Below are 20217 nucleotides of genomic sequence, written 5' to 3' on the forward strand. Positions count from 1 at the left end.
TGGCCAAGGCTGAGCCCAACAGCAACAGTGGAGTGCCTCTGTGATAACATATTTAAAAACGGGGTAAAAAAACCTGTGCAACTGCAGCCAGAGACAGGAGTGAGAATAAGTGAGAGGAACAACTCTGCAGACACCAACGTCAGTGAAGAAGGAGCGGGAGAAGGTGTTCCAGGCACCAGACCAGAGATTCCCCTGCAGCCTGTGGTGAAGACCATGGTGAGGCAGGCTGTCCCCCTGCAGCCCACGGGGGTTAACAGTGGAGCAGATATCCACCTGCAGCCCATGGAGGAACCCATGCCAGAGCACGTGAATGCCTGAAGGAGGCTGTGACCCCGCAGGCAGCCAGCACTGCAGAAGGTTCCTGGCTACACCTGCGGACCCATGGAGAACCCACACTGGAGCAGTCTGTTCCTGAAGGACTGCACCATGTGGAAAGGACCCCCACTGGAGCAGTTCATGAAGAACTGTAGCACGTGGAGAGGACCCCACAATGGAGCAGGGGAAGGTGAGGAGTCCTCGCCCTGAGGAGGAACGGTTGGCAGAGAAAATGTTTGAACTGACCACAACCCTCATTCCCTGTTCCCCTGCACCACTGGAGGGGAGGAGGTAGAGAAAACTGGGTAAAATTAAGCCTGGGAAGAAGGGAGGGGTGGGGGGAAGGTGTTTTAAGATTTGGTTTTATTTCTTAATACCCTACTTTGATTTGAGTGGTAACAAATTAAACTAATTTCCCTGAGTCCATTCAGTCTTGCACATGACAGTAATTGGTGAGTGATCACCCTGTCCTTATCTTGACCCATGTGCATTTTGTTGTAATTTCTCTCCCCTGTGCAGCTGAGGAGAGGAGTGACAGAGGGGCCTTGGTGAGCACCTCATGTCCACCTAGGTCAACGCACCACAGAAGGACTGAGTCACTCCATAGAGGTTTTTCTTTATTTCTGGATCACTTTTCCAAGCAAAAAGTCACTGGCATCAACTTCCTAAGAATGGAGAACAGATATAAAAGGTATCTGATATAAAATAACACATTTGACAATGAAGTCAATGGAACACCATTCATTGCTATCAGCTCCTTTTTTACACTAGTGGCTGTATGAGCTTTTTACATCACAGATCTAGAATTAGAGTAAAAAATAAGACTGATGATATTTATTTTTCTTAAATCTGCAACAGTGATTTGGTTTACTAACTACCAAGTTTTCTAAGACTCACACATGCAACTCAACTCAAAAAAAAAATCCAAAGTTTACTGAACATCTAATAAAATACGATCTAACAAATAAATATAACATCTCATGAAGTATCTACTTTCTGCTGTAAAAATATTTTTTTTACATATGGGACAGGTGTAGAAATATTCTCAATGTAAGCATATTGACTACAAGAATAGGAACTAATGCTACTACACCATTGAAACAAAAGGTAAGCTAGAAATCACATGGTAAATACAGAATTAACACCTGTTTATTACCATTAGATTAAAAATAAAAATACCTGCATTATTTTCCCTGTGTTACTTTCACCTGTTTCCCTTAGTGCTTGGAAACATATTTTTTCATTCTACACCCGTCAGGAACAGAAGCATTTTGAAAATGTGTTTTTATTCTTTTGAAACAGCACGAAATAGATTGACAAAACCACAACAAATACAAATCCATTTCTAGAAAACACAGACGTAATATCCCTTCTGTCTTTATTGCACTAACAATAAATGAATAACCCCAACCAAATACACCACAACTATTAATAAAAGAAATGAAAAAAAGTCTTCCTGAGAATAAGTTTTGCAATTTCTGAATATTTTTCATATGTTTAAGCTACATCTCCAGTGCAGTAACTGCCAGAGACACATTTGGCTTTCAGTAATCTCAACTGAATTCCTAAGCAAGCTTCTTTTAAGCTCATATTAAAATGTGAGTTTATAAATACTTTGGTTTCTTTCTTTTTTTCAGAACTTTACTGCCTGACTACTTAAGCAAAGAAGCAGGATTTTTTTTCCTGAACCTGCCAGAAGTATAAAGGAAATTCCTCAATGTGCTTTTAAGCAAACATTGAAACTTTGTCTTCTGACACATAAGATTTCCTCTTCCACCCTAGTTGCCAAGCAGCTAGAGAAAGAATCCTGTCCTGCATATCTTTTATTCCACGTGCACCATAGTTTTTAGTAGGCATGGGTTTCAATCTGAGGTCAGTATTTAGACATCAAAAGACAATTTGTACAGCATTTGTAGTAAGAAAGACACCAAGGACTCAAAAGAAATAAAAATAACCTTTTCAAAGTACTTTCATTATAATTTATTACTGTGACAAAGTTGAGCGGGAAAGGTCCTTACCCCAATACCCAAATTTACAGTTTAGTCAAATGTGAAACAGCCCTCCAAAAAAAGTGCAAAAAGAAAGGTGAGGCAAAATTAAATAACCAGCAAAATCACTGGAATTTTTCAGCTTAGTGTCTCCATGCATGGAAAAATTAGTGCTAAGGTACAAGTATATAATGGAACAATTTCAAGTGCCTTCTTTTCTTGTTTCATCACGTTAATACTTCACACTGAGCAAAATTAAATACCACACACATTTACATCAACAATATTTTAACACACATTAGTATCCTGCAAGGTTCTCCAATTTGAGGTGAAGGTAGTATGTAACTTGACAGGTACATAACAAGAAGGCATAAGATCAGTCTACACTGAGCTATATACTACACAAATTCTCACACATATTGCTACAAATGCAGAAGCCACTCACTCTTGACGGCAACAGGAGGGTTGTCAAGAAAAGATCAACTGAAGTATGACTTGTGCATGTCTTCAAAAATTAAAAAGGAACAAAAAGTACTCAGGCCCAGCCTGATGTGGAGTTTATTTTTTGTGTCTAATTTGTACGTGTTCAGAATTTATGGCAATGCTTGAGGAAAACAACACTATCAGGGCAGGACTTCAACTGTTGTTGACTTTAAAGACATATTTATGTGTCATTCAACTTAACTGAATTTAAAGGCATACTAACAGTTAGAGATCCTTAACAGCAAGTTCTGTCTTTAAGGTATGTATGTATGCATGTAAGCACATATGTCCCTAAAGCCAAATTTTAAGATGATAATCACTGGAAGCAGAACTATGACATTACCAGCAAATGGATCAAAATCCACCATCATTCTGTAGAGATGCAATTAAACTATCATCTCTTTCACAGACAAGCTAAGCCTTCTGACACATTGTTTCCAAAAAAGCCAAAGGGAAGTACATTTTTTGCAAAATGGTATAATCTAATAGGGAGAAAGGTGTGGATTTTCCACAAAAATAATCTTATAAAACTATTTTTTAAAAAGATAAAAAGCAAGAAGAAACTCTTCAGGATGATCGCAGGAACAGAAGGCATCTCAGCTGAACATAGCATAGGTGATTACTTCAATGCCATCACCAATATCATAAACAATATAAAAACTGGGAACGTATAACTTCTAATTCCTATGTATGTATAGACATTTTCTAAACACACCAAATGAATGACAGATCATAACAAATATCCCCATTGTGCTTTAAAACTTACTATCAGCTGTGGTGGAAATATGATTTTGTTTCTTATTCAAGTATAAGGTTTTCTGTTCACTTACATTTCAACATTAAGTATTTCTACTCAATACAAAAGTACAAAGTTGCTTAAATGATAGATGTGATCTGTAATGCAACACTAGCAGTTTAGATATATTTCTGCTGAGCACTTAATTTCAATCTTTATTCTAGAAAAATCATATTGCACCTAATTGATTTTTGTGTTTTGTGAACTTCTTCTGAAATCAGACGATATCAATAGAAACAGATACAGATGCTGCAAAAGTATACATGTAATTGCACCACTGTTAGACAAAATTCCTACATACAGCCTGAAATTGACAACAAGAAGTTAAATACCAAATGGAACATATTATTCTTTATGACTTCTAACATCTTTGTTGCCAATTACAGATTTAAAACATTCTGAACCTAAAATATAAAGAAAGGCAGGTCCTGGTTAAAAGTTCAAGGTTATTCTTTACATTTGTATTAAAGATCATAGATTTATCAGTTTCATCAACTCAAAATGTGTGTCCAATAATCTAACCCTTCATTGTTCAACTTGGTCTCGGTTTGTGAAAAGAATTCAAAGTGAAGCTCCCACATCTACCTGCTACATCAGTGACTATTGTTTAAACCACTAATTCATTACTCACACATTCATGGTTTGTCTCTGCATCAAAATCAACAATAAAGAGAATTTCCTGGAGAGCTTCCTATGCCCAGGGAAAGCAAGCATGGGACTGAGCGAACTCTGCCTCTGAAAATGAATGATTTGCATGTGTGTATACATTCAGTTATTTACTAAAGAGCAGAAAGAGAAACATCAAATCACTCCCCTTGGAAATATGCTTGTCACAGTCCTTTTCCTAAGAAAGCATGGTTTGAAACCATAATCCACATTTAAAAAAAAAAAAAAAAAGGCACTGATGGGACAGTTCATCCAGCTAAGGGGTGACCTGCTCCTGGCAAGTCACTGAACTGTACAAGAAAGATCAGCCCAAGAGACAGAAGGGGAGTAAATAAAGATCATTTTTTTTTATTCCTTGCCTATAGGGTCTGTCGAGGGGAGAGAGACGCTGCACTTAGACACCTCTGTTTTGTTCTGTTGGACTGGCCCATGGCAGTGATAAGGGGCAGGTTTTTGAGCACTCAAACACACGGGCTCTGCTCACAGCCACCACTTCACAGCCGCGTGTCATACTCCAAAGGCTCGTCTGCATCGTCAGCTCCTCTGGTGCTTGTCTCCATTTCTGTTTCAAAGGCTGGCCCAACCCTTTCCAGTGTGTAGTCACTTCTCAAATCTATGGCAAGAAAATAAATTCAACGATGCAGCCAAGTAAATGTTTGAAAAGCACATACACCCCAGGCAGTGTCCAACCCAGTGACTGGTGGCAGCCTGTTAGCTCTTTCCAGCAGGAAGAAAATCTGTAGCAGGGCAAATCAGAGCCAGGGGGATGAGAGCCCTGGGGGGACCCAAAATGGTGTGAGCTGATATGAATGAACCCTCCCTGACTGCATTCAATCAGCTTATTTTCCCCTCTATTATCTCTAGCTTCCACAGACACAAATAACCAAAAACAGTAACACTGCAGTTTCTGTTTCAGAATCAAACAGCAATTATTATTCCATGTAGGCACTGAAAGGAAGGAGCTTTCCCCTAGCAAAAAATAGGTGGGTGGAAATTCATCCAGAATAGCAATCTATTTTGGCTTTGTCTTTTAAATCTGCCCCACATCAAACAGAAGGACATTCTATCAAATCTAACATGAACAACAGGCAATCCAACTAAGCAGAAGTAAGTCCTACAGTGTATAGGGCCCTATCCCACAGCCACGAAATCTCCAGTGAGTTTTTCCCCACCTAATGCATTGCCAATTTTTAGATCATTACTCTTTCTCATTCTAAAAATTATTGCTGATGTTATCTGTAGTGATGACCCTGGAAAAATGAGCTACCATTTTGCAAAGGAAAGGAAGCCACACAATGGGTAGAAGCTTTCATGCTGAATGCTAACACCAGGTTGATAAGCTCCAACCTTTACACAGTTGCTGGGCAAAAGAGCAAGGTAAAAGAGCAATATTCTCATCTCCGCCTTTGCACAGAGAGTGCATGCCTGCTATGATCTTTCAGCTCAACAGAATTTCAGTTCTTGTCTTTATAGCATGCTCAGGCCTTTACTTCCTTGCATTTAAATTGTTATACACAGATCAAAAATTAATCTTTTCTTTGCATACCTGGAAGTTTCAGCCTCCTGCAGCAAGAGTTACAACGATGCTTTGTGATGAAGTTTCTTATTGCACCTTCTCCTAGGTTTGCTGGTCCAAATACCATCTTTCCAGATCTAAAAGCAATATTATTAAATAATCAATGAACTCAAAGCAATTGCAGGGGAGGAAGACTATGACATTTTCTATTTTTTAAATCAGAGGTGTTAGTCCTTTGTATAAAGAAAATCAAAGTATACATCATGAGTTTCTTAGCCCTGGGACAATTAAACTCACAATTCTGGTAAAGTATTACCCTACATATATGCCACACTACATCTCCTTCCTGCTGCAGCTCAGAGATGCTTTAAAGGTGGACAGGACAGACCCAGCAGTTCCTACTAAAACGCTCAAACAAAATTTGGGCAGAGTGACATTGAGACGACGTACACCAGAATCTGAGTGACTCTGACGCAGCCACTGCTCATTCTCATCAAGCAAATGGTTTGGTTCTGCTTTTGATGGTAGGCACCCGGGAACAAACCTGAGCTAGGAAGGACTTACTTTTACCTTACTTAAGAACAGAAAGCCAAAAGCAAGCAGAGCCCTAGTCACGTCAATATGCAGCACAGAAAAAAAAAAACACAGTACACTGCTGACAAGCAAGGCTTTCAAATTTATTGGCTTCTTCCTGTGCTCATTTCCATGTGTCTGCACTCAGGCCAATTCAGCAACATTACTAGGGGATCCATTTGTGGAAGTGTATTGCATATTCTGAATGAAGCTGACACAATTACAAACAGAAGCAAGCTACATCCACACATGTATTAGAAGTATCACATAATTATAACAGATTCTTAATGTAGTCTGAAAGATCAGTGTTCATTAATTTTAATACTGCTCCACCATTATTCTCAAGAATTTAATTGACATTCTAGACATCACGGAACACAGCACACAAGAAACACTTCCAAAGAAACTTTATGAATGCTAGTATTTTATTTTAATGATATGCAGAGTGGAAACAACACATTTTAAAATCTGAAATCAATTACAGCTCTGAGAAGCTATAGAAAAAGATTTTAACTCTCTCAAATCTATCTGTAATCCACACTAACAAAATACATTATCTCTAAAGAAAGCAGTTTTCAAATATGACACTCTCCCCTTTCACACAGGAGAAAAGCAACAATTAGCCAAAACTACTACAGAAAGCTTAGTATCTCTCTAATTTCTGGCAGACACTAAAGACTACCTGTCTCCTGGATCACCTGAATGACTCATCTAATCAGCCTTTACTGCAAATTAGTACAACAAACGAGACAAGAAGTGAAATATTACTTATGTGCCATATATACACTTTAAATGACTAAATGCTATATAGCCATTTCTAACCATTGGTATAATCTATAAAATGCCAGTAAGAATAGAACATACTTAAGTATTGGTTTGGGCAGGCATAGGAAATTGAAAAGACTTCACTAACGCCAAGGCTACAAAAGCACTCTGATACCACCTCTGATCTAACTATTATTCCGTGCAAAGTGCAGCAAATTGCACAAGACAGACTGATAATTTTCTCACAGTGTTGTGAGATAACCAGGGATACTGCCTGCAACATATGTGAAGTAATCCTTTCTCTCTACTCAGCACTGGCAATGGTTCAAGAGGAATACTGCATTTAAATTTGAAAAACTATTTCAGGAAATAAGGGGATAAACTGGGAAAATAACAAGAATGACCAGCAGTCTCAAAATCATGACACAGATGAAAAGATTAGGAGGCAGCCTAAAAAGAAAGAAAATAAATTGAAGGAGAAGGCTAACTTTGAGCCTGTTGAAATTTTTTACTCTATGTTGACGCTAGACAGGACCAGAAAGAAACATTTCAAGAAAGAAATTGGGAGAAATCTTTCAGACAGTAATGACAGCAAACTATTGAAAACAGCTGCTCTGGAAAGTTTTTAAGGTCATCCTTGGAAGAACTTAAGACTTGTCTGTACAAGACCTGAAAAGCCAGGAATGACCTGGTGCAGAAGAAGAACCAGCTGAACTCTCTGAGTCCCTTCTAACCCTACGAAAGTTTTATAAACAAGGTCACTCTCCTGGTTATTCAAGGTCTGATTTTGTCTCCAAGGAGAGAAAAATAGAAAGCCTAGCTTTCCTATTTCCCAAGAAGGTGCATGAATGTGAGCTAATGGGCTTAAAAAACCCACACATGTTCCTCCTTTTTTGCAGAACCTTACCTAGCAGTTATGCTCCATAAATGCCTACCAGATTGTATCAGACTGGTCCTGACTGGTAACGCAGACTGTGCTGATGCAGAGTGGTCCTTATAGTCCAGAGCTACAAATGCTCAAAGCAGACAGTAAGACAATTACAGGGCTTTACTGATGGAAGGTAAAAGACTTGGGGGAGGAGTTCATGGCAAGTAGCACCTTTCTAGGGAGGTGCCCAAATCATTTATTCAGTATATTTTTGTAGATTTAGCTTCCAGTCCACCTGTTTCAGTGGTGCAGGTTTCTACAGCACAGGTTCAGTTCATGCAGCTGTTGTGTCTACTGGCAGCAATTCAACTGCAAATCGTTTGGCTGGAAGTGCACAGCTTGGTAAATATTCAATAGATTTGTTCTTCAAAACACATGCTAACGCACAGCTTCAGAGAACATGGTCTCCACTAGTTACTAAACCCTTCAGCCCGTCACTAACTGCTTGAGAGCTTTCAAAAGGGAGACTAAGAGACTCCTCCTTTTCACATGTTTGTAATGAGATTTTTGACTGCCAGCACCCTTTTTCTCACCTCTCTCAGCAGGCCTGATGCATCAGTTCTTCCCAATTTGAAACTCAGCCCACTATTTTGCTCAACTCCGAATCTGCTCTACAGATGCTCTGTTCCTAGTGTCTGTGAAAGCTTTACCCACATGGACTTTGTTGTGGATTTGGCAAGTAGTACACATTAAAAAGAACATCCAGAGTACTGCTTATGAGGTAATTAAAAGAAATCTTTTCGTGAACATTATACCACATCATTTTATCATCCCATACATCCTATGGAGCGCATATGGCCAGATCCTGAATCAATGTTAAATATCCATGAACTAACATTGATTTTCATCATCTCAGAATCTGTCAAAGATGTCACAGTATCAGGCATACTTTCCAAACAGATCTTTTATTTTTGTCTCAGTACTGATATAAAACCAAGACACAATGGACTATCACAGAGCTAGAGGTCACACTTTGCCATTACAAAGTCCATTTCAACACAGAATGCAGGATGCATGAAAGAAAAAACTCACTACAAGATAATGACATGAACCACTAAATGAATGGAATTAAAGAAGCAAAACATAAATATTTTAACTATAAGTAGCACTAAAATTTGAATCAGCCCCATCAGTGAGATGCCATCTATTTTCTCCCAGGCTTCTAAGAGAACATGAGCTCAAAGCAACTTTTGAGGTAGCACACTGGTTTTGATTAAATATCTTACCTACAAATGAAAACTTAGAACAGATCTTGTAACTGCCAGAAACGTTCCTCTTGTGAGCAAATGAAGGTTAGAGCAAAGACAGCGCTTTTACATTTTCATTGTTATCACTATTTTAGAAAGTGTTTCTTAGAATTGAGTATCTGCTAGCTGCTTACAGAATCCATCCACAGTTTCACTGCCTTATTCCTTTAGATCCCTGAATCAAAACAATATAGTTTCACAACTTGCTGTTCTGAAGATTTCCCTAAACATAAGAAAATCAAGCTGGTTTTGATTAATTAATCAACACTTACTCTTTAACTAGGACTTGACTGTTTTCCAGATGATAAAAAACAAAACAACAAAAAGTTCTGAAAATAAGATCTGTGTGATCAAATTTTAGTAACCATGGCAAAATTATTTAATGACAAAAATAATCCAGAAGGACATTAATAAACATAAGCTTCAAGATAATGCAGATAAATATTATTCCTGTTTTAAAGAGGATAAGCTGAGTTGCCATGTGAAGTACTGTGGTCAATGACTGGTCACAGGATTCAGGAATAACTATTACAGTTTATGCTACCACTTATATAAAAACAGTCCACTTAAACAGTAGCAAACCAGAATTTTATGCATCTGTAGCAATACTTAAAAAATGTTTCTAAAATCTAGTGAACAACTACATGATTGATCTCTGTACCTCTCTATCCTCAGCTATCCTTGTGCTTTTGTCAGGGTCCTATGACCTACTTAGGGCAAAGACTTTGTCACTGTGAGGTGGTCAGCATATTTTTGATGTTGCTTCCAAAATAAATATTATATGGGCAATACACCTACATTCATAATTAAACATTCATACAACATTAATACAGTCATTTATTACTAATCTTATTAATGAAATATTAAGAATGGTCCCAGAACCACGAACCTGCTTCCAAAATAAACTTGTTCTGAGTTCTAGGCAAATCATCTGACATTCCTATAGTTAACTGTCCATTGTATTAAATCCAACTATTCGTATTTATACCTTCCCTCCTTCCAAACATAAGACACCCCTTCAATCCAATGACATGAGCTAAGCAAGAGGGAGCCAAGATGAGCACAAGACAGTGGGGGGGCAGGGATGCCAGCGCACAGCCGGAGAGATGTGTGGCTTTAGGAAGACTCCCCAGAGAAGGTGACCCTACAGGACAACCACCATCAACACCACTGCTTCTCTTCTTGTTACAGCAAATACTAGCGACGAGCAAGGTGACAAGATGGGAGAACAGCCACGGTTCTGATTCTGAAATTTGATGCATGAAGGCAGACTGCTACTTCTGTGTAGTCTCTCTAGTTTTTGTAACTTTCCACACATGATTTAGCATCTCCATATCACAGCTCTGTAACGTGTAGTATGCTTAAAAGCACCACTAGGACCTATCGGAAAGATCAGAGATCCATCAGCCCTGGGCTCATCCTCTTAAGCCATTGTGGCCCCATATACTCTATAAAATAGTGCCCCACCAGGCAGGGGAAACTGGGCTGCCACACTTAAGTTACTGATGACTTCCTTCGATGCAAATTTGTGAAAAGACTTACTAGGTCTTCTGTCTCCCATTCCTGCTCCCCTTGCATAGCCCTGGAAAGCTCCTGTGCTCCCAGCACAGCAATGCAGACTCTCCCCACCTTTCATACAACATTCACCACACGTTGGGAGCTGGGACACTTACAGCCCCACCAAGTCCACCATCCTCCAAAGCACAGCGGAGGATGTTGTCTCTCCATTGCCCTAATACCTTCATTTAACACACATACCATGCAAAAAATAACTAAAACTCTCACACAAAACATTAAGTCACCCTAAATATACACACTGTTGGCAGAACGTCTGAAGTGAATGACAATTTCATCAGAAAGAAACCTACTTTTTGTCTTCAGGTTTAATCACAGATGGATCTGTAAGGTTTTCTCCAACACCTACAAGAAAATCAACAGTGTGTGTTACAAAGGAAGGTAGTCATGATTTTGTAATCTGGCACTTAACAAAAATGTAATTATCCATTTTCTATGTAGATCATAAAGGGTCACAGCTAAAGTGGTCATGAGATAAAAAGAAAATGCTATGAGTATAAAAATCTGTTAAGTATTGGCAAACATATAGAGTTCTTATTACAGTCCTGACTTCAGCTGTTTTGAGGTTTATTTATATATAGAGGGAAGGCTTATGCAAATGCACTAAACATTATGCTGAAGCTCAGCTAAGCAAAATGTGACCAACCATAAGACTGCTATTTAAGTTAGAGTAAAGGCATTAATCAGATGTGGATCTTACTGATATCAATAGATCTACTCTCAGATACAAGTTCTCTTCAAGGTAACAAACACAATAAGACACAACTTTGAGATCTGTGAATGCTTGGGTCTGTTATCCCTTTTTTCTTCTGGGCAGCCACAGAAACGTATTAAATAAATAATGTCATTATGATACTTGAATGCTGATACCTATGTTGCAGTTTTCCCCTAACTGATGACATACTACCATTTTACCAAAAACCTCTTTCCTTATGTCTTGAAGACCTCATTGTGATTTTACACTAATAAAAAAAGTCTATGATCACATGACATGCAATTATTTTTATTGCGATAGGCCACTGATGGTAAATTTATATTCTGCAACAAGCACCTGTAAAGACTATAGGAATAGCATATTGTGATTGAAATACCCCAAATTCCAATACTCTTCAATGAAGGTCATTTCAGTTGATGTAAAATACACAAAATTTGGTGTACATGTATGCGGAGATGGCCCTAGTAAATGGTGATAGAGACAAATCCTATTAGAACTCCAAGGGGAGCAGCCGTTGCACTTTTCCTAAATGCCAGATTAGAGAACTACAAGATAAACATGAGGCCAAAAGTAGAGCAGATTTCAGTTTATTTGAGATGGAAACTGAAGCTCCAGTCTTGATGAGATTTACATAGATGTTTAAATTCCCCATGTTTGAGCCAACACAGTTGGTCTGGAACTGTCGAGAACTGTATAATAAACCCAAGCAAACTTCAGACAAATTCTAGTAGGCTGTGGTGAAGACACACTTACTCTTTCTGTATTTTTTTCATGCGCAGCTAAAACCAAATGAAGGCAAGAATGGAATTATAGGTTTATTTTGCATAATAAGCATGTCTTTTTGTAATTCACAGCTTCTGGATGCTGTAAAATGTAAATATGTTAAGTCTCTGTCTACCCATACACATTTCCCTTGACAGAAATGACAAACAATACTGTTTATACTGTTTGATGGGTGCTGTTCATCTTCTGAACATTGTCAACTGTTTTATCTCTTTAAAATATGCCATGTTCCCACTTACACATGTACAGTAAAGTGATCACATGCTCTTTGAAGGAGTCACCAGACTTTGTGAATAGCATTCAGGCTTGCAGCTTATGTAAACTGCTTACAGAATTATTAATATGAAAAATAAAGAAATACAGATAGGAGTTCGTGCTCTTCTGACAGATATACACATACATTAAGAGTGCATATATACATAGGTATGCTTGAATCTCTGTATTATTTATATATCTTAATAAAAATAAAAATACCTTAACTGTGGAGTGCTTTTTTTGGAGCTGGCTGAAATGTTCCTGCACACTTTATCTGCCTGGTCTTTTGCCCATTCAGCCTAAACATATTTGAAGCCAAATTATTTTCCCGTTACACCTACATTAATTCCGAGTGTTTCTGTGAATACTCATATATCAGTGCCGCACAACAGATATCCAGGGGTTTCTTGAGCTTTGTATGCAAATGAGAGCAGAATTTGGCCCATTCCTCAGTATTAAATTCTCTTTTGAGACAATTGCTTTTCATTGGGTTTCAAATAGTGATCCCCTGCTAGCAGTCACCTTGCAAATCCAGGACAAGGAGCTCCCCACGGGTGTACACGTAGGTCCAGTGAGAGAAAGCCAGCATCAGCTCTTCCAGCAAGCTGCTGGGAGTAATCTCGTCACCGTTGTTGTTGTTGTACTTCCGAAACTCGCCAGTCATGTACTTCTCAATGGTCAGCCACTGGTTCGCTGAATGGCAATAGATGAGGAAAACTTCCAGGAACCTGCAGATATAAATGCTGTCTATCAGGAGCTGGCAGGGTAATGAACATCCTCACAGTCAGCCCACAGCATGATGCAAAGCAAATATACCAAAAAGGAGGACATGTCTGCCCTAGCTGGAGCATTTTGAACTGCAGGAAGCACCAAATGGTAGAGAACACAAAGGCTTTCTTGGTTTGATAATTCACCCCAAAAAAGTGCTTGAGCAGTAAGTATAGTTTATGGACAAACAACGTAATCTGATTTACTCCAGCCCACTGTAAATGAGCTATATCAAACTGTTTTATTTTAACTGTATAAAAGGCAATTCTTGCTTAAGTCTAAGGAACAACATTATGAAGAAGCTTATTTTGCCATCACATGCACCTATAAAGACAAAGTTCAAAGCTGCCTACCTTTCCTCTTAAAAAGTTGATTAACTATCATTAGACTGGCTAAGCAGCAGCTATTTCAACCCACTATGGAAAAGAAAGCTACACTAGACCTGAGACACAGCTAAGAAGAGAAACCTTTGGCACCTAATACTTACAGACAGTGAGTTTACCTTGGAGTATATGGAATACTATGAGGTTTGACTTGATTGAAGGTATAGATTAATTTCTGGGCGGCCCTTTGCTGTTGGATCTCCTGAAGAAAACAATGTTATAAACATTACTTTCATTTTCCTGAAGAAAGGTGGCATGAATTTGTCAAAACAAATACCTGATTGTATACTGTTTACAAATGGGAGACAGATCTTCCACAAAACCTTTTTCCTTTCCAAAAGATAACATCAAACCATGCTGAAGACATTCACTTGTAAGCAGTATAACATTTAAGGCACATCAGGTTAGAGGAGTCAGTGTGCCTTCAGGTCTGAACTCACCCTCAGGCAGAGATGTAACACTGTGCCATCACGAAAGATCTTTTGCCAAGTCTGGACCACTTCTGGCAGAAAAGACTTCACAATAAATACTTGTCCCAACTTTAATACATCGTTCTCAGACCAAGTACAAATGACCTTCATGGCCCGCCGCAGACCCCCATCCATCTCCTCCTGCGACAAGACTTGGATCATTGCAGCTGTACCATGCTGGGACCAGGAAGACATGCTTTTGCCAAGGTTCATAGGGGAACTTTCTTCTAGCTGATAGACCGTCACTTCCTCTCCAGCTTAAAAAAAAAAAAAAAAAGTTTTGTTAGCAGAAGTCACACACTGCAGAAACAGGAGATAACAGCATTCTTATTTGGTATCTTAAAACAACATACCACTTTACATACCTGTGTAAGCCACACTTTAAAAGCGAGCTTTTTTATCATTACTGTTCATCTGCGTGAAAACTTCCCCAGACTAAATTAACACTACTTACTACATACATTCTGCTTAAGATCTACTGCGATAATGTAAGTGGTCCAAGGAGCTTGTATTAAGCCTCTAAACAGAGATGAATTTAAGACCAACTGCACACTTCCACGCAAACAATTAAAATTAACAGGAAGTTTACAATTTTGGCATTTTAAACTCAGATTTTTCTTTTTCCTAGAAATTCCGATGTTATTTGTACTGCACAAAATTTGAGATGCAGCTCCTGCTAATAACATTTTTCTGAAAGCAGAACAAACTAGGTGAGCTTTAACTCAGTCACACTCTGTTTCCCTATACAGTTGTAATAGCTTTCCCCTCTTGCAGCCTACGTTAGACACCTTTCTGTTGCCGTCATTTGTAAACTAACAGAAAAGTGGACTGATTTTTTAAACCTGGCTTTCCTTCTTGCAACTCACGTTACTTGCAATGTTAATTTGTAAGAAACAGGTTTTCACTGGCAAGTGTGATGAGGTAACTACATCTGCAAAATGGCAAAGAATGGCATAAGGAAGGACAAACTGGATTCAGATTAGGAGACTTCTTCCCTGCTCCTGAGCCTGCCTTCACCAGTTAGCACAAATGTAGATGCTATTGGACGCCACAATTTGCGCACATTTCAGTTTAAAATAAAGCAACAGAAAAGCCAGTGCCTTGCATAAAAGACAGACACTTGAATAAAGGTACTATAACTAAGACACATTTTTTAATCTTACATTAATTCTTCATTTTATTATCTTTTGACAATTTAATACGTAGAAAGGTGTCTCCTGGGAGCTTCAAAGATTAGAACGTTCAATATGCTTATAGCTATATTAATTATCTGCAGCAATCTGGTCCCAAGAAATCCTGTGATGCTGCAAGTATCAGCAATTAGTTGCTGTGAGACAAAATATTCTACCCGTTGAAAAGAAGGCACCTAGATCTCAAGTGTCTAGAGGCACAGCTTCTGCTGCTGTAAGCCAATACTGCACACTAATTTCAGAAACCTTCCAAGTGATTTATGTGTTATTCTCTACCACTCTTCAGTTACAGCACAGTTCTTTTTTGCCTTGGTACACTACAAGTCTTCTGCACCAGGTACAGGAGTAGCGCCCTTTCAGCCAATACCTGGTTTTCTTCTTGATGGGATATCCTATACATATATCTACATGCGGGGGGAGGGGGGAGAGAGAGAGAGAGAGAAACAGGGAGAGGAGGTAGTTATTACGGTTAAGGGGAATCTTTTTGCTGTCTTCAGCTATCCTGATGATAGGTATAGAGAAGATGGAGTTAGACTCACTTCAACCTCTGAAGTTGACAGTAATCACGTGAATGCCAATAGATACAAGCTACAGCAAGGGAAACCCCAACAAATACTAGGGAAAATACTAGGTTCACAATGAAGTTAGTCAAATACTGGAAGAGGCTGCCCAGCAAAGCTGAGGAGTCTCCATTTATAGATATATTCAAAATGGAATTGGACAAGCTCTCGGCCTGAATTGACCACAGAGGGAGTTAGACCAGATGACCACCAAAAGTCCCTAAATTACTGCATGACTACAATTCTATCCTGGTTCATCTGTTTTAGAAAAGAAGAATTGCTGCAATTAATCCAAGGAAATTTCTCAAACACAGTCTTTAAAATGATAATACACCGACTACTTATAATGCAAAAAACATAACCAGGAAGTTGGTACTCACCAAAGAGCTGGACTGGTGTAAATGGTATGGTCTGAGCAAGTCTCATTAAGTTGTTTCTTTCAACAGCTGCAAACAACATAGATTTCACTACTACACAGAATAAACAACAAGCTGGCAGCATTTCAAAAACATCTGGCAGTGCATCACTGAAGCGTACAAAGCCAAGGAGGCTGCAGTGCAATCAGATCTGAGCACCACTCTACCCAGCCAGCAACTCCCCTTTGTATGCCCATGGTATCTCATAAGCATCAGCTGCCAGTCTTTCCCCCGTTCACTGATTCCCTTTTTCCAAGCAAAGAGGCTCTCCGTGACAAGACCCTTGCACCCTGACTGGAAGGACTGCTTCTGCTAACTCCTCATCCTCCTCCAAAGGCTGACACTACTTCCTCCTCATGCCACCTCCAGTGCAGCAACATTCACACTGTGCCAATGAGATGCGTTGGCCCCACCTGCCCTCACCGCCTGTCTCTGTCAGGCTCAGAAGCACCTGGGAGTTTAGCAAGGCATGACAGGAAAATCCAAGTTTGCCCTGCACTGAGCACTGCTTTTTCATCTGGGCTCCTCACCAAATGTCATCAGTAACATTATTATATTTCCCTAATTGGCGGCTTATTTCTCAGGCAAACACCTTCAAAACTTCAGAGCACCAACTAAATATTTATGGATTTGTCCTCACAATGACTCAGTTATCAGAAAGGGGGAGAGAGCTGTGAAGTAAGGCACAATGAGGGTAAGACTAGAAGAAGGAGACAATTCAAATGATACAGTGCTGTCTATCCAATTTTGCTATTCCATGGCTGAAGACAAAGCTAGCATCTAAAGCAGTGAACCACAGCTAAGCTGTGTTTCTCTGCAGAGCAACCAAAAAGCCCTGATGGCAGACTCTTCCAGAGCTTGGAGAACATCTGTCCTTTTTAAGATTAATTCTCTGAGCAGAAATTAATTAGAGATTATTTAGCCCAGACGGAGAGAGCAAAGGGGACCCATTACATGCCAACCTATGAATTAGGGTCCTCATTTGAGAAGATCTGTGTTTCAGACTCCACTTGAGAGCTTGTGTACATATTCCGAATTCAACAGGCATTGGTTAACATGTCTGATTAGTTTTGGAGCATGGACTGAAAATCAAAGTCCTTGTCCAATGTCTCACTAGGAACATGCTCTAGTCACAAAATTAGTGCATAGCAGGGTCAAGGATGTGAACAGTGGAGCTGCCAGTCCTGTGCCATCTGTCAGGCCCTGCCTGCACTCACTCTAGAACCTACAGGAACAATGTGAAGTGGACTTGCAAAGGCTGCTGAACTTGGGTCAAAACTGAAGTTCTTTTGGGTGTGCAGAGAAGCAGAACTCCACAACGTGATAGCAAAAAAAAAAAAAAAAACAACAAACCATAAGCAGTATGTGGTACAGGATTTTAGTATCAAACTTTTGAGCTTCATTGGCTAAATTCTATCCCAATCTTCCTGAGGAATGAAAACCTACACTGGAAACCTCATGTGACGTTTGTCAACTCATAATGGAAACCACTCCCATCTGTGCTAAATTGTCCTGCCTAATCTCAAATAGCATGCCTGACGAGAGCCGAATTAATCACTGCAACAATGCCACGATGTCAGAGAACTGTACGCTGATTACAAACCAGGAGGTGTTATTCCCAGTGAAAATCGCATAGTTTTTTGAACTTCAGGAGGCTGCTAATGCTTCTGGTTTTCCCTAGGCTTCCCCTTAAAGGAGGCCAAGTCCTGTAGGCAACAGAGACATCTACTGGCAAGCTCTGCTCAGTTCTCCACTGGGAAAAAAATGAAATCCACGCCTTGTGGGAAAATCTGTGCACGCTCGGTTCAGGAAAAGACAGGACTCCAGGCAATTAGCATTCAAATGATTTATTCCCTGCCAGATTTCCAGGAGTCCATAGGTATATAAACACAGTTTAAGTAGTACAGGCCCAATTAACTGAAGCAACCAATTCCAGAAACTACAAAGGAGGACGTGGGAGGTGTGAGGGGAAAGCGATTATCTACATTCTGCTCTGGATTTGCCAGAAATACCCAGAATGGAGCAATTAGCAGCAAGAAAATATTTCATTATTTCCTCACTGGAGTATGAGGCATGAATTAATACAGAACCTCCTTAAGCAGTGGGCAACTATGCAACTCTTCAAAATGAAAATCACAGAGGATGACATGGGAAGAAGTAATGTTTTTTTTAATTTGTTAAATTAATCAGCTATCATTTGGTGCCTCATGCTTACCTGAGTAGTGATGATGCAGATCTTGAGATGTTTTCAAGCAGGCAAAGATATCTGAAACAATGTACAAAGGATCATTAAGTTAATTATTATAGCAGACATAAATGCATGATTTTTTAATTCCGTCCATCACAGAGTTTGTCATGAAACAGATTAATCAGAATTACTGTCTCAGCATTCTAAAGAGGAGAATTACTAAAAGGCTTTAACTACGTTATAATGTACAGTATATTGGCAGATTTCAGTCATCAATGTAATATAGCCAGATGACTTATTTATTCAGGGAAATGGTGGGAAACTTGTGATATTAACCTCAAGGACATGTAGCTTCTCTAAGCCAATTACACCTCTGGGATATTAAAAGCACTTTGCTGTCCATCATGCTTCACAGCCTCCCAAAGGCATGATTTTTCCAACTCCATCCTCAGTCATTAAGCATTCCATTAGCTATACTATTACACCAAAGTTATACTAATACTGTCCCATTAACCCACAGCATCTAAAATGCTGTTAAAATATAAACAGACAAACAGTTTCTGTGCTTACTTAACAATGGTTTCTGTGTTATTTAACAAGCACAGTGGTTATTTAACAAGCACAGCCAGATCAAATTTAGTCCAAAAATCTTTGTTTTATAAAAAGTCTTTTCAATAAAACCAAGATTAATGAGCATGTTTCTATTAATTAGATTAAATCACTTTTTCTATTGGAAAACAATTCTTCAAAATGCCAGATTTCAGAAAACATGTATACTGTACTACTTTTAATTCTGAAAAATGAGACAATCAAAACTGAATCCACACCAAAATATTTGAACGTTACACTTTTCTTCTTGGTGTGTTTTATTTGCTTATATTCCCTTTTCTAGTGAAAGAGATCTTAAATAAAAAAACATAAATATATGTGGGGGATGGGCCAGCATTTCCGCCAAGTGCCCTTGGTGATTCAAGGTCCCTTTTGCTCTCTTTCTTGTTGGACCCAACTAGTTTTGTTGTTGCACAACAACTAACGTGAAAGGGGGGATGGGGGCTAAGTCTTTCCTTTTGAGGATAGGAAAACTGGATTTTAATCAAAGCAATGGTGCGCTCTAGAGAGTAGCCCCACAACTCACTGCGCCTGCAGCAGTGCGCTTTCAGCACGGCAGCGTTTTGTGCACAGCCAGACCCAGAAAGAGCAGCGCTTGAAGGCGAGATAAGTCTAAGAGCGACTCGTTTCTGCGTCACAGCTAGACTCAAAAAGAGATAGATGCCCAGCTGCTCAGCCTCTTACAGCTAAGTGGCATGCCAGGAAAACTGGAAGACAGACTAAAAGGCAACAAATACAAGTGCAGTTAACTAGCACTCTACTTTTGTGGAACAAAGTAATTCCTCACTATAACCTTGAATTTCTTCATTGGCCATTTCATAATAAAGTCAATCCTCCACTGGTTTCATAACTTCAGGGAGAACACACAAACAGAGGAGTTACACCAAACTGCAACTCAAAAAATCAAGCATACATTAAAAATGTTATATCACAATCTGTTCTCAGATATACACCCTGCTCTAACTGAGGAGGTCTCTTAGACTGCCAGGAATGAAAGCAGCACCATCAACTTAAAAAGTTTCTTCCTG

The 20217-nt window shown here is 39.2% G+C and overlaps 1 protein-coding gene across 1 annotated transcript in view; it reads right to left on the reverse strand.

Moving 5' to 3' along the window:
• Window positions 1-4742: 4742 nt before the first annotated feature.
• TRPM6 (transient receptor potential cation channel, subfamily M, member 6) overlaps window positions 4743-20217 on the reverse strand; it is a gene marked incomplete at its 5' end in the record, with an annotated part of 41210 nt that continues 25735 nt past the window's right edge. Inside the window, 8 exons of the mRNA XM_009886411.1 lie at window positions 4743-4861; window positions 5795-5901; window positions 11146-11197; window positions 13128-13333; window positions 13876-13958; window positions 14197-14483; window positions 16357-16422; window positions 18608-18658. Coding sequence (XP_009884713.1) covers window positions 4743-4861; window positions 5795-5901; window positions 11146-11197; window positions 13128-13333; window positions 13876-13958; window positions 14197-14483; window positions 16357-16422; window positions 18608-18658 — 971 coding nt within the window. The remainder of the gene's footprint in view (window positions 4862-5794; window positions 5902-11145; window positions 11198-13127; window positions 13334-13875; window positions 13959-14196; window positions 14484-16356; window positions 16423-18607; window positions 18659-20217) is intronic.

This window comes from Charadrius vociferus, unplaced genomic scaffold, assembly GCF_000708025.1.
Source record: "Charadrius vociferus isolate BGI_N301 unplaced genomic scaffold, ASM70802v2 scaffold505, whole genome shotgun sequence".
Lineage (NCBI taxonomy): Eukaryota > Metazoa > Chordata > Aves > Charadriiformes > Charadriidae > Charadrius > Charadrius vociferus.